Source organism: Nasonia vitripennis (assembly GCF_009193385.2).
Source record: "Nasonia vitripennis strain AsymCx chromosome 2 unlocalized genomic scaffold, Nvit_psr_1.1 chr2_random0005, whole genome shotgun sequence".
Lineage (NCBI taxonomy): Eukaryota > Metazoa > Arthropoda > Insecta > Hymenoptera > Pteromalidae > Nasonia > Nasonia vitripennis.
Window position 1 is genome coordinate 1,413,159 of NW_022279612.1, and position 14,710 is coordinate 1,427,868.

At 31.1% G+C, this 14,710-nt stretch overlaps 2 protein-coding genes across 3 annotated transcripts; one reads left to right on the forward strand and one right to left on the reverse strand.

Moving 5' to 3' along the window:
* Positions 1 to 604: 604 nt before the first annotated feature.
* LOC116416451 lies at positions 605 to 3,487 on the reverse strand. Of its 2 annotated transcripts, none has more exons than XM_031925135.2 (2): positions 3,247 to 3,487; positions 605 to 3,152 (listed from the first exon to the last, which is right to left on the reverse strand). In XM_031925135.2, exons 1-2 carry the CDS (start codon positions 3,349 to 3,351, stop codon positions 651 to 653), a joined length of 2,607 nt encoding a protein of 868 aa, XP_031780995.1. In that variant the 5' UTR covers positions 3,352 to 3,487; the 3' UTR covers positions 605 to 650. The 2 variants fall into 2 exon arrangements, with proteins under 2 accessions (XP_031780995.1, XP_031780996.1); XM_031925136.2 differs by having other exon boundaries at positions 605 to 3,171; positions 3,247 to 3,444.
* A 112-nt stretch (positions 3,488 to 3,599) lies between these two features.
* LOC116416452 lies at positions 3,600 to 6,322 on the forward strand. The gene is made up of 6 exons (XM_031925143.2): positions 3,600 to 3,798; positions 3,878 to 4,243; positions 4,330 to 4,463; positions 4,568 to 4,720; positions 4,786 to 5,125; positions 5,736 to 6,322. Exons 2-6 carry the CDS (start codon positions 4,048 to 4,050, stop codon positions 5,993 to 5,995), a joined length of 1,083 nt encoding a protein of 360 aa, XP_031781003.1. The 5' UTR covers positions 3,600 to 3,798; positions 3,878 to 4,047; the 3' UTR covers positions 5,996 to 6,322.
* The last annotated feature ends 8,388 nt before the right edge of the window (positions 6,323 to 14,710 follow it).

The window sequence follows — 14,710 nt, forward strand, 5'->3', positions numbered from 1 at the left end:
TTCTTGTTGTATGTTACTATTTTGTGTTCATTATGTGTTTTTTGTTGTATAAAACTGCTATTTTTTGACCGAATTTGGAAAATTGAAACAAAAAAAAAACAGTAAAAAGCTAAGAAAAACTAGAAAAAATAGAATACTAACAAAAAACTCAAAAAATAACTGCAATAAACAGATATAAACTATAATAATTAGTGAAAAACAGTACATGCATAATATAATTGTAATATAAAATTAACGTACAATAATGAATTTAAACCTAAAAAAACAGAAAAAAACCATAAAAAACAGATATAAACTATAAGAATTAATTATTTTAAAAAATCAATGAAGTTAGCATGTGTTCTACTTTTAATTAAACATATAATAATAGAAAAAAAAATGAATGAAAAACCAATATTATTGAATATCAACATGCATAAATAGATTTTAATCACAAGAAACGTTAATGAATAAGAATAAACGATTGCTGCACAAAATTTGTATTTAAATTATAAATGTCTGAGTAAAATATAAAATTGATTTTAAAAGCATTCGTTTTCAATATTAATTAGATTTTTTCATTAATGAGAAGGAAAAATGTGGGGAATATATATGATAGAAAAAATTATTGTAAAACATGTAAAAAATAATTTATTAAAATATACACATCATTAATCACCGAGACATCCTCTTTTTATTTTACAAATGTAATTTTTTGCATTTACTGCCATTAAAATACACTGCCCCTTCAAATCTTCTAATTGACATACATCTAGTTTGTTATATTTAATTATACATTCTTTAATGTGACTAATGTGACGTAAATTAAAGATTGGTTTTTTTTTTAATATAATAGGATTAAAAAAAAACACTATTTTATTTTGACTGTCGTCATAAAAAAAACATATTTTCTTTATAATACCTGTATGACCAGTCTTTGTTTCTATAATTGAATCATTAATTTTTAAATTTTGTGCATACGCACTGGTTGTGTAACGAATTCCTTTGTAAATAAGCTTTTTGTAACTGCAACATATACCACTATAACCCAGTTGTTGTTCTTCTTCAGATAGTTCATAACTCGTCCCATTAATTAAAATAGCTTTGTCAACTCTTACATAATATTTCAGACGACTTTCAAAATCTTCAGTAAATTCAACAACTCTATTTCCTATCTCGAAATTTTGGCAAAATGAAGGAATTGATCTGTAGAACATGTATCTTTTTGCTATCTGAACTGGTATATCAGTAGGACTGGTTTTCATCTGTAAAACTAATCGATTTTCGTTTTCAAAAGCAAATGCATCGTGCACATATAAAGGTCCTAAATTAATTACACTTCTTGTAAGGTGCAGCAATAAAAGAATATTGTATGTCATCTGTTCTTTACCAAAATAGCTTTGGAAGTAGACGACAAATTCAACTAATAAATTTTGTGCAACACTTAATTTTTCAGGTATGATAGAATCACTTATTAAAATTTCTATTGCTGCTACGAGTTTTGACAAGTGCGTTAAATACTTGTTTGGAATTATTCCCTGTAAGGATACAAGACTGTAATTAAGTAACCAAGAACGCCATTCCGAGGCTTTCCATGAATTTCTGTTAGTCAAAGATCTACACGTCCTTGTAATTATTTTTGGAGATTTAAATGACAGAAGGCGAGCATCAATGACTGATAAATCATTTGGTGCTCCTACGTAATAAGGTTCATGACATCGGCCTAAAATTAAATTTGTGTATTGTTCTGTCACACCTAGATATACACAATGCATGCTATCCGGAGTCATTCCATCACTTAAATTGAAATACTCCAAATTTAATAATATGGGTGGTCCTTTTACTCCATTAACCTCTTGCGTCTCAATCTGTCCAGATTGTGAATTCACTGATCTCGTTAAAATCATATCCTGAACAATTTTATCATGAGTTCGGAGCAGATGTACATTTTCATCTATTGGATATTTCCTAGTTCCTTCGACATTTTCTGTTGGATGGTAACAAAATGTACAACCAAAAATTCCATTAAACTGCTTCATATTTAATAAAGAACATCTGCAAACAGAATCCACACAACAGCATAAGGCTATAAATTTTGATTTTATTGTTTCATCATCCATTTTCCATTCTATTCCTTCTGTTGCGATGACATTTAATTCTGTAATTATAGGCTGCAAAAAAGTATTCAAAACCGGTTTTTCCTCGTTTACCCATAAACCTACTAATATCATATGTTTGTCTCTTATTTTTGGTGGTAACTCATTGATTTTTAGATAAACTGGCCATGCACTCACTTTGCTCGAGTCACTAGTTTGACACCCATCAGTGTTTAGTATATATGAAAAATTCCATTTGTCGTGTAAAACATTTCCAGGTAAAGATAAATATTCATACAAGTTGCCGTCATACACATCTTCAATATTCTTACTGTCTTGTTTTTGTCGAATATACTTATACTGAAGGTGTTTATTGATCATCGGATTATCCAATAGTTGTTTTAGTTGTGATTTTATATTCAGTGTTAAAAAATACGGAGATTTCTTAACATTTTCTATCACATGTTCACAAGAAGGACAAACTATAGTATTTGAAAAATGTGAACGATTTCCAATATAAATTTTACATACTGGACAATAAATATGATAATTAAACCACTTTTTATTTTCAGGAAAGAAATTGAACAATTTGTATTTACTTAAATGTATGACATCTTCGTCAAATAATTTATTAATTAAATTAAAAATATCAAGCATGGCTGTCCAAGTAAGAGAATGACGTACGCCTAGCATAATGCACATTAAAATAATCTCACCATACCTGACGTTTGTTTTTTTCTGCAATTTTTTGTTTAAATACTGATTTTTCTTAAATTGTTTTGTAATTGATTTGTTGTTTTCTTCTTCGTAAACTGTATTTTCTTCACAGCTTTCACTTTGTACACTTTCTTCACAAATTTCACTTTGTACACTATTGTTATTTGTAAAAGCATTAATCCAATCTTCGTTATTATTATTTTCCATTTCACTGTAAATAAAACAATTCTCTCCAATATGTGTGAAGTCTTCAGACTGATAATCTAGATTTTGAACAGGCAGAGAAACAGGAGATTGTATATCATGAGGTAATGAATCATGATTTTCTTCCTCACTGATTTCGCTATTCTCAAGTAAACTCTGAAAATAAAACATTGTTCTTTAAGTTTAGAAAATTTTAGTTTACCTACGTTTTATGTTAAATTCGTAAATAAAATGTTTATAGCTTACTTACTTTTAACATTTTATGTTTATACAAGTACTCTGTAGATTTAGGAATTCGTTTTTTGCAAGTTGGATCCATCCAATTTTTATACCCCTTTCCTTTCCTTCTTGACATTTTTAAAGTAAAAAATCGTTTTAATTTTTTTTTATTCAAGTTAAACTTTTGAGCAAAGTGTGTATACAATTTGATTTACCAGCTACACATAACCTAAGAAATATACATATGGTATAGAGAGTACTATTTCATACATAGTGTACACACATCGTAAGCATGTTCCGTGTACACTGCACAGGTAAGCATGTTCCGTGTTCCGTTTTTCCATTCCTGTGCCGCGAAGCCCGCGACTGTGCGTGTGCCGTGAACATAGCTATGCAGCCGACGGTAGCGCAAAAGTGCACTTCGGACGGATACCGTGCGATGGACGCACTGAAGAATCAGCAGCAACATTGTTTCATTCTTTTATTAATTAGTTTATTAATTAATTTTGCCGCCCAACGTCGATGGTATACAGTGTGTGTTCGTAGCTCGGCGGATCATGGTCCATGGATGACGGAACGAAATGTGAATCGACAGTTTTAATAAAACGAACGGACCCACCCATACATGCAGGTTCAGTTCACAGTTTGATATATATATATAGTTCGCAGGTATAATACACCAATACGCGTGTAATACGATTGTAACCTCTTATGCATTTGTCTCCGATGTCCCGCTGAATATATTAGGAAAAAGCTCTGATCCGTCATTCAAAAAGTGAAAGTCGTAAAAAAAATAAAACTGCTTTTGCAAAATTTACATACACATGTAATTATGGCGGCAGAAACATTGTATGCATATGTCTATGTGAAGGCAAAAACAAAATACTACACTTTAGAAGAGTCTGATATTGTGAATTTTAGTTATGAAAATTTGGGAAACCAGAGTGTTGAATTTTCATCAAAACCATTCAAGTGCTATCTAAATGACTCAGAAAAACAGGAAGTGTGCCAAATTTTAATTGTAGCACGTACGTTATAACAAATTTACCTTTGATTTTATTTTGATATACATCATTTCATTAAATGTTGTTAATAAAAATGTACATTTTTTCAGAAAATGCCAAAGATTTGAAAAACTACTTGTCAAAACAAAGAGTGAAAGTACCAAATCTAAATAAATCTGATTTAGAAAAAACACCAAACTTGACACCCGCTGCTGAAAAGCATAAAGCTCAAAAAAATAAAAAGGTATGCAAATTTAATATCGTCTATCGATGCAATTCCGCCTATATATTTTGGTTTTTAATTACAATTTTCGGTATATGTTAATATTCATATCATATTTTTTATAGGTAGTAGCAAAGAAAAGAAAAATTGCATCTGAAAAGACAAATTCAGAGATTATCAGAGCTTATTCAAATGCGAGCGTTAGAACGACAGGTTTACCCACGACAAGCACACCAAAATCATTTTTAAGCATAAGCCCACCTAAATCACCTCCAAACGTATGTACTTTTTTATAGTATACATAATGTTCTTTGTATTTGTACTAATTTTATGCTTTTTGCAGGAGAATCAATCAGATGGTACATTTACGGATTCAGATATTGATCCATTAGCTGGAGATGACGAACAAGCAGGAAATCGCTCAGATTCACCTCCTTTTCAAAATATAGATGATGATGATGGAATGTCAGATAATGGGGAAGAAGAAGAAACTACAAATAGAAATGAAGAGAATGGAGCATCAGGTGAAAGTGATAATTCCTTGTTAGAGCGTACCAAGAAAGAATTTGAGAAAAAATTGGCAGAGGAAAAAAAGAAAAACACAATTTTAGTACGATCAAATCGACTTTTTCAAGAAAAATTACTGCAGCTAAATAAGAAGGCATGCAAAACTGCGCAAACAGGTTAGTTACAAAAAGTTCAAGCTTTGAAATCATAATACAAATTTATTTTTTATTTTTGAATTATTCATTTGAAATTATAATACAAATTCTCATGCAAAAGTGAAGCTCCTCCATGTCACAGCCTTCCAATGAGAGCGAATAACAAATTTTTATTAATTCAATTGCTCGGATGGCATGTTGTTTGTGGTTGGATTCTAAAAGTATTATGCCAACAACAAAGCTGAAATTTTGCATGATAATTTGTATTATGATTCTGAAGACATGCATTAAGTTGTATTTACCTGGAGTTTCATACTTTTACTTATTCGTGTTAAGGTAGTACCGTGCCTGTAGTCAAAATGAGCGTGCACGTGTAATTTCTTGTTTATTCACGATATTTATGTTATTAAAGAATCTGCATAAATGAACATCAACCAAATAATTAATATGCATTGGCATTAAATTACTTTATTCGTCATTATTATTAAAAATTTGTACTAATTAGACTTACTTTTAGAGGTTATTTAGTTAACTATCTTAATATAATAAAACAAACATCGCAAATTGTTTTATTTATATGCATAGATCATATGTAAATATATTTTTATTTTATTTTTATTCATAAAAATAGGTGCTAAAGCTGACAAGGAGTCTGAAAAGCAGCCCACAAAAAAAAGAGAAGGATTCCCTACGCCAATAAATACAGGCAGTGGCATAATGGCTCGTGCCGAAGCAGTAGATAACGCATATTCTAAAGATGAGCCAAGCAAGTTTTATATTAATTTATGCTATGCTACTTGGGGATACAAAGATCTGTCTGAAAGATGCATAAAAAAATCTAAAAAACATTGGATAAAAAAGTTCTTACACCCAAAAAGAAGAGGACGGTGAATCAACATTTTACTCACTACTTAGAGCACTATAATTACTCTGACTATTTAAGTAAAGTCTATACGTCAAAAGCAAATATATATGCTCATAGAGCTATCGTTAATGCCAAAGCTCACATGAAGCTGATAGAGCAGTATCCAGAATTAGGAGAAAGCAACGAGGATGCTAATACAGAAATGATAGAATTATAATAGTATTTTTATATTGTTGATTATTAATAAATATAATATTTTTATATTAATGCGCGAAGAGTAACAAAATATTTTTATATTTTTCAGACTTGTAAAAAATGTAAAAAATCAATAAAAATAATATATAATGACAAAATGCCTAATTCATGCAATTAATCTCCATGAAAATTATTCAATGTTTTAGATTTTATATTAATAATTCTGTAAATTATATTTGTTGTGCATCACTAAAATCGATCTGCTTTTATTAACTTATTATAGTATTTATTAGCTTTGCAAAATTATTTCCTATTTTTTCTTGCTTATTTCTGTATTTTTTAGTTTTTTTCTGTTTTTTTTCGGTTATTTGTAACATAAATTAGTAGATTTTTATTTATGTTTATATTTTAATGCATTTTATTGTTTCGAATTTCCAAATTTGGTGGAAAAAATACATTTTTATACAAATTTTTTTATAACTTTTAACGCAATTATACATTTTTTAACATGTTTTAACAGAAATATTTAACTTACAACTACGATCAACATAAAAGTACAGAATAAAACCATAAAAAGCAGAAAAAAACAGAAAAAAACTAAAAAAAACTGCACATTTTTCCGCCAGGGGTGAATAAATAATAGCCCAAATTAACAATATCAACAGCCTTAAAATATAATACATTGAAAAGCCTTATTTCGTGAATTGTGCGGCTGAAAATTTTCTAAGTTTCGCAGCCAACAAAGCCAGCATTCTGCGGGAATTTCGTTCCGACAGAATGCTGTCATGGTGAGCAGCACTCCCAGCAGGCATTCTGCTAGCACTCTGACAGCGCCAAATGTTAATAAATTTTGAACACGGGTCGACGGCACAATGCCATCATGTAGCTCCTCAAAATGTCGTCATAATGCTGCCATGAGTGCCAACACGGCGTGACCGCAAAATGCCAAAATTCTGCCTTCGTTCGTGCCGATGTCATACAGCCGGCACTCATGGCCGTCATTTTGACAAAGTTTCGTGCCGTCGCAATGTGAGCACGCGTGCTGGCACGCTATGCCGCCAAAATGTCATCATTATGACTTCCCGAATGGCAGGGAAAAAAAATTGTTGAAAATTCCTACGAAAGATGTCTTGGCGAAGTCACAATGACGGCACGAGCGGCCAGCATGCGTGACCCCAAAATGCCCGGTACGCGATGTTATCGGGGGACGATGTTAACAAGCGCTTTAGCTTGAAGTCGAGATAGCCAGTTAGGTCACAGAAAACATTACAAGCGTAATCAAGATGAGTGAAGATTAGACCGCAGTCGGTTTTGTACTCCATGGACCCTGGAGCATATTGACGAAACGTGGCTATTCCATGAGAGATCGTTGGAGATTTTAACCCCTAGATTTTTTGTTGACTCGCTGTGTGGAATAAGTGCCATTGACGGTTAATTGGGGCAGCGTACAAAATCAGCCCTTGTGTTTTTCGGGCGTTTAGTTTGATGCCATTTTCACTAGCCCAATCTGCCACTTGCTTGTCGTCCTGGTTTAGGCGCGAAATGCCCTCGGGTAGATCGTGCCGTTTGCATTGTAGATAAACTTGAAAATCATTAGCGAACAGCATGCAAGTGTCAGAGAAATAAATTAGCGACTGTACGATTGAATTTACAAAGATTAAAAAGGTGACTGGCCCTGGGTTTGAACCCCGTGGAAGACCTGATAAAAGTTGGAGAAATTCAGTCGGTAGCCCTGACAGGTCGCGTACAGCTTGCGAACGGCCTAAAAGATAGGAATGGAACTATCGTATGACCTTGTTGGAAAAATGTATTTCCCTCATGCGTTTTAATAGTATTCGGTGATTAATCGAGTCGAAAGCTTTTCGGAAATCGAACAAAATGAGGACTGTTAAGAGTCCGTTTCGATACCCAATCTTATATCCTCAGTAATCTTGAGGAGAGCGGATTGCGTATTAAAGCTTTTGTGGAAGCTTGACTGGTAGCATGTAAGCAATTTATTGTCCTCGAGAAAGTCCATCAGCTTATTTACCACGAGCCTATCGAATATCTTTGCGAAATGGGGCAAAGTTGCAATTGGCCGAGTGTCCGAAAGCTGAAGTTGGATTTGCATATTTATTCAAGGGAATAATAAGGGATCGTTTCCATTCATCAGGATACAAACCTACCTTTAACGATTTATTATAAATGTTTGTTAAGAGGCTCATAATAAATTCGAGCGAATTCTTGAAGTAGACTACTTGCCTTGGCCCTTCGCAATGTATCTACGAAGATGTAATACGTTTTCCTGCGCGATTTTTTCAAGCTGATTTGGTTTCAAGTGATAGGTACTGCTCTTTTATATCAGAGTATTTCAAAGCCAACTTTGCCTTGGAAGTAGCTTCAACATACGTCGTGTCCGCTGAAATGAACATTATTATCGTTTCTATAACTATAATTAAATAACTTTTTGTTTACTTTAATAATATCTACCAATGTCAAAGAATTATTTGAAAAATATAAAGAATATTTTTACAGTCCATTGTTAACTAAAGAAATACGTAAAAATATCTCACTAAAACATATCAATTCTATTTGAACGGGTATACACTGACTGATTTCAATTTACCTAAATTTAGTGATGATGATAAGGAAACCAATTATAAAGAATTTTATGCAACAAATAAAATTGAAAATGATTGATTATACAATATAAGCTTTTTAACGAATAAACGTGAAATTTTCTATGCAGTAATAAATAGTGTAATTAATAAAGCCGATCAAGTAAAGTGTTTCTCTATTAATGGATCTGAAGATAGTAGAAAAAGCTACATACTAAATATAATTATCACTCATTTAAATAAAGAAAAAATAAGTGTTTTACCTGTAGCATGGACTGATATAGCAGCAAATTTATTAATAAATGAAAGAACTTCAGATGTAATTTTTGAATTACCATTAAATATAAATAAAGATTCAACATGTTAGTAATTGTGCCAAAGAGTTTAAACAATGGCTACTAAAAATTGGAGATAGAAAATATTCCAAACTAGTGCGCCACGCGCGGCCTTACACGATGCAAGGCACGCAAAACGCTCGTGCTTCGCGTTTTGCGCATAAGGCACGACCGCTGACCCTCGCGTTTCGCGTTCGTAATGCCTGTCGGTGCTTATACAGTATTATCCTGTTTATTTTTTCAATATTGTTGTCAAAGTTTTGATTGGTATCCTTCTGGCGGTCATCAATACTATCATCAAAACTACTGGAAAATTAGTAACTTATTTGTATTTGTATCAATTATTTATTTTTGTTTGCAGATATTCTTAAAATATATCTTATTTTAATTTTATTCTATTGTAATTTCAGATAAATAATACAACACTTTTGTATCGCAGTTTTCAAGAGGAAGTAAACAAAAGGATGATATTGCGTTTGTAGGATTTCAATTAGTATATTAGAAAATTGATTGTTTAGGTATTTACCATAGTTTAGAGGGATGTAGTAAGCTACTTAGAGCTTTCTTTCAATCTAAGCAATTTTCTTTATTGAGTTTAGGTTTTTCTAGTTCAGTATATACACTTGAATTTTGAAAGTGAATCGTACTGATTTAGCTTAAAAGATTTAATTAATATAGCGTACGTCGTTATATGATGCCAAGTTACACTGATTGTATGCGGCGATTACGTATTTCCTAAATTATGCATTTTTTATAATTTAATTAAAAAAGTGGTTTAATTTTGTATATATGTATGAAATAAAGGCCAATATAACTTTCAGCTTTTAATAATATAGGAAAATTGCTGAAAATAATTGGGTTGGATGGGGCATGTTGCACCGAAGTTATTATTGAATTTATGTATCAAAAAATCGCTTTTAGAGTTGTGTATGTTAAAAAGTGTTTAAAAAAAAATGTTTGCCACGGTAAAAAGTTGTATTTTGAAAATGTTTACAACTTTTTGTAAAACGTAAATCCGTAATGTTTTATGGCAAATAATTGGCTTTTAGCTGTAAAAAATCGATTTTGGGCTGTAAACTCGAGTTCTAAGCATTTTCATGATTTGATGTTAATGGGAAAAAGTTGTATTTTAAAAATGTCTACAACTTTTACATTTAATATTATAATGTAAAACGTAAATCCGTAATGTTTTATGGCAAATAATTGGCTTTTTAGCTGTAAAAAATCGATTTTGGGCTGTAAACTCAAGTTCTAAGCATTTTCATGATTTGATGTTAATGGGAAAAAGTTGTATTTTAAAAATGTCTACAACTTTTACATTTAATATTATAATGTAAAACGTAAATCCGTAATGTTTTATGGCAAATAATTGGCTTTTAGCTGTAAAAAATCGATTTTGGGCTGTAAACTCGAGTTCTAAGCATTTTCATGATTTGATGTTAATGGGAAAAAGTTGTATTTTAAAAATGTCTACAACTTTTACATTTAATATTATAATGTAAAACGTAAATCCGTAATGTTTTATGGCAAATAATTGGCTTTTTAGCTGTAAAAAATCGATTTTGGGCTGTAAACTCAAGTTCTAAGCATTTTCATGATTTGATGTTAATGGGAAAAAGTTGTATTTTAAAAATGTCTACAACTTTTACATTTAATATTATAATGTAAAACGTAAATCCGTAATGTTTTATGGCAAATAATTGGCTTTTTAGCTGTAAAAAATCGATTTTGGGCTGTAAACTCGAGTTCTAAGCATTTTCATGATTTGATGTTAATGGGAAAAAGTTGTATTTTTCAAAGATCTATAACTTTTCCTATTTAACTTTTTTTTTTGTAGAATGCTTAGAACTCGACTTAGAGCTAAAAAAAAAGTTTTTTAGCGATTTTTGGAGGTGACCGCATTCTGCGTATACGTGCAGGATCAAACCCAAAATAAATCTATCAGCTTTGTTTTACGAGGGGAGTTTGCACACAAATTTTTAGCCCGATTGATTAAAGTCTTTCCGAGATAATCGCATCACAGGACAATTTTTATTAAAAAAACGCTTAAAAATCGAACAAATTGTGCCCGCATTTTAAAACGACGTAGAGGATCGGGATAAAAAAATAGTTTTTTAGCTTTTGCAAAAGGAGACTTCTCCTAAAATTTCAGCCCGATCGGTCGAAAATTGCATGAGATATCGCATCTCACACATTTTTCGAACACGAAACTATAAGGCACTTCCGTGTCGCGGTCGTGCCTAAAAATTTGAAATGGGCAATGATATAACTTTAAAGTAATTACTTCAAACAATAGTATATTGTGCAACTAGGGGGGGGGGGGGGGGGAATTGGCTTTTTCTACCCTGGTAGAAATCTTCACTGGTTGTTGCCCAGTTTATCTCGAATTTAGAAAATTACGCCAATTTATGCTCGCCAATTTATCTCCAGAAACCTCGTCACCTGATGACGTTAACTACTCAAAAACTCGAGAAAAACCCGTTTAGCGAATGAAATTTGAATTTGTAGGTTATGAGCGTCCATTTTATCCTCATTCTATCCTTAACATATAGCCCGTTTTTGTAATTAAAATAATAAATATGTTAAAAAAAAACAATAAAAAAGATTTGTTTTATTATAAATAATTAATTAACTGAATCACTGTCAAATTCACTTTCACTAGAACCGTTGCAGTGGTCTGAATAATAAATATGATATGAAGCAATGTTTTCAATTGAAGAATCTTCTTCCATATATAAGTTTTTCTCTTGATCTTCCGAAAATTGATTATAACTTTCTAGCTTCACTAAATGCAAAAAGGAACAATACGGTTATGTTCACAACAGACGCTGCACACACTTGGCTACACCATGCGCTATACACATAGGCAGAAGCGGGCGAGCGGCTGCTACACACGCGCGCAGGCGCGTATACGGATTTCGCGTTCACGAGTTACTGCCGAGTTTTATTCGAATTTGCGACGAACAATTCGCTTTTGTAACTGGCAATTGACTGAGTAGTTCAACTAGTCAATTTTCTACCAGGGTAGCGAGGGTGATGTTTTGAGCACGAGTGGGAATCTCGGGCGCCGTTAGGTGTAACGTTAAAAAAAAAATTTCACAATTTGACTTTAAAAAATTCAAGTTTCGAGGATAAAAGTAAAAATAATAATGAGTCAAATAAGATATATACGAAAACTATCGTATGTCATGAAATTATATTATATTATACATGATATTAAGCATGAACACTTGAGATGAGTGACCTCTTTGTAATTCGCATCTCATTTAAACCTCTTTTGCGTATATTATCCTTTGAAAGGAAAAGTAAATTGAAAAAATATAGAAATTATATTTTTGAAATATTTTCATGTTTTACCGACTTCTCCGATTCAAAGGGCAAGAACAGACTGAGAAATAAAAGCACTGTCCTGGCTATTTTTATACAAAGTTGCGCATGCATAGACTGCATATACAAACATCGAGTTTGCCATTATTTAATAAATTTGCAGCAATGCCTGTCCAAGCTTTACATAAAGATGATATATTAAAATATTTTAAATGGTCTATCAAAACATTGAGTAAATAACTTTTCATACTTCCTCCTGATCCATCAATAAAAATGCAATTATTATGTTTAGTATTTAAACTTTTTAAAACTTCGTCAAATATATTTTTCTGATTAACTTTTAAAGATTCTACATTTATTTGTAACTCATTTAGTTTATTATGTTTGTTATATAATGTTATTTCATCATTATATTCTTCTATGCATGCGGTTATAACGGGTAAAGTAAAATTACTTAAGGAATATCCACTTATTTGCAAATTTCCTCAATTCTATTAAGTGCTATATTTTCACCAACATTTTTTTCGAAGTTAGGGTGATAAAAGTAATTTTTATATTTTTCATATAATTCTTTTGCGTTAATAGATTTATGATGAATACAAATAAAGGCGAATAACGCCCATAATGCACTAGGAAACTCTAATTGAATTGCTTCTTCTAAACATCTATCCCATTCTCTATCTTCAATAACCAACTGTTTAGCTATAGCGGCTTCATAAAAAGTAGAATATAATATATCATCAACAGTACGTAAATTTTCAAACGAAGTTGCTCCTTTCACATGTAATGGAAACAATCTAATAAAATATCGTTCTCGATCCTTCGGATTGACTAAATACATTCTGCTTAATATTGGTTTAATAGTTATTTTTCTTTTGTTCCATTGTTTTAATTTTTCATCAAACGTATGTTGAACTGGTATTTCAGAATATAAATAATTTCGTGCTTCAATATCTATTTGGTTTAGTTTGAAATATGCTGTTAACGCAGTTTCTACTATTGCATTCATTATTTTTTTTTCGTTTCCTTCTTCAAAATATACATTATTACATCTTCATCATGAATAGCTAATCGTTTTATAGCATGCGATATTTCATTTAATGCATATTCTAATAACCTGTATCTTGCATACATTACGTACTTGCATCACACAATCATGTCCTTTATAATAATATTTAAATAAGTATTTTATACACTGCATAGTTGAACATACTTCTATATTAATATGACAATTAAATCTTAACAACAAAAAAGGGTTGTAGGGAACAACAAATCTGTTATCAGCTATTCTATTTGAATTTCTATTTTTATAAATTATTTTTCTACCATCGTCTCTTCGTTTGTATAATGGATATCCTATTGCTTGAAAATTAGTATTGTTCATAAACTTTTTTGGGAAATTCTTTGCACAATTTTCTTTATCTTTATGCATACATGGAGAATTCAAATTTCGTACTCCACAAGGACCATGTATCATAAATTGTTTTACAATACTATATAAATTTGGATAAATGTCTTCATTTTGAATTTCTTCACTTATAAGGTCATCTATTTTTTCGGGAGTACCAAGTTTATCATTTTTATCTAAAAATAATAACATGTGCATATGAGGAAGTCCTCGTTTTTGAAATTCAATAACATAAGTGTAGCAACACTTTTTCCTAAAACTCCTTTCTTAATTACTAATTCATTAAATACCTTGACACTTTGTTGAAATACCTTAGCAATAATATCTGGTCTATCGATAGCAGTTTCATATTGTTCTAAATTTTCGATTATTTCTTTCCATTTTGGATTGCACGTCATTGTCAAAAATAAATTAGGTTTACCATAATGATTAATAAGAGTCATGGAATCAATATAATTTTGTTTTAAACATCGAGGACTTCCAATAAAATTTGATGATAATATAAACATTTTTCCAATTTTTATATATTCAGGCTCTTTCGCGATCTCTTTATGCAAATAATCCATTACTTCTTTATAACATTCACTTCTCAACACATTTTGATTTTTTCTTATAAAATATAATCTTGAATTTTCAACTTTTACAAAAGCGTTTACGATCGCCTGTTGTGTAATTTTTCCTAAATTAAGGTGAGGATTAAATTTATTTATAACACCGAACCTATGGTTGTAAAATTGCAAATTAGAAATGTTGCCAACTTTACACTTCATATTAGGCATCCATCCATAACCACCATTTGAATAAATAAGAGAATATGTCATTGGATCTGTGTGTTTACTTATTAAAGGTATAGTAATTGGTTTATCATTTATCGTTTAT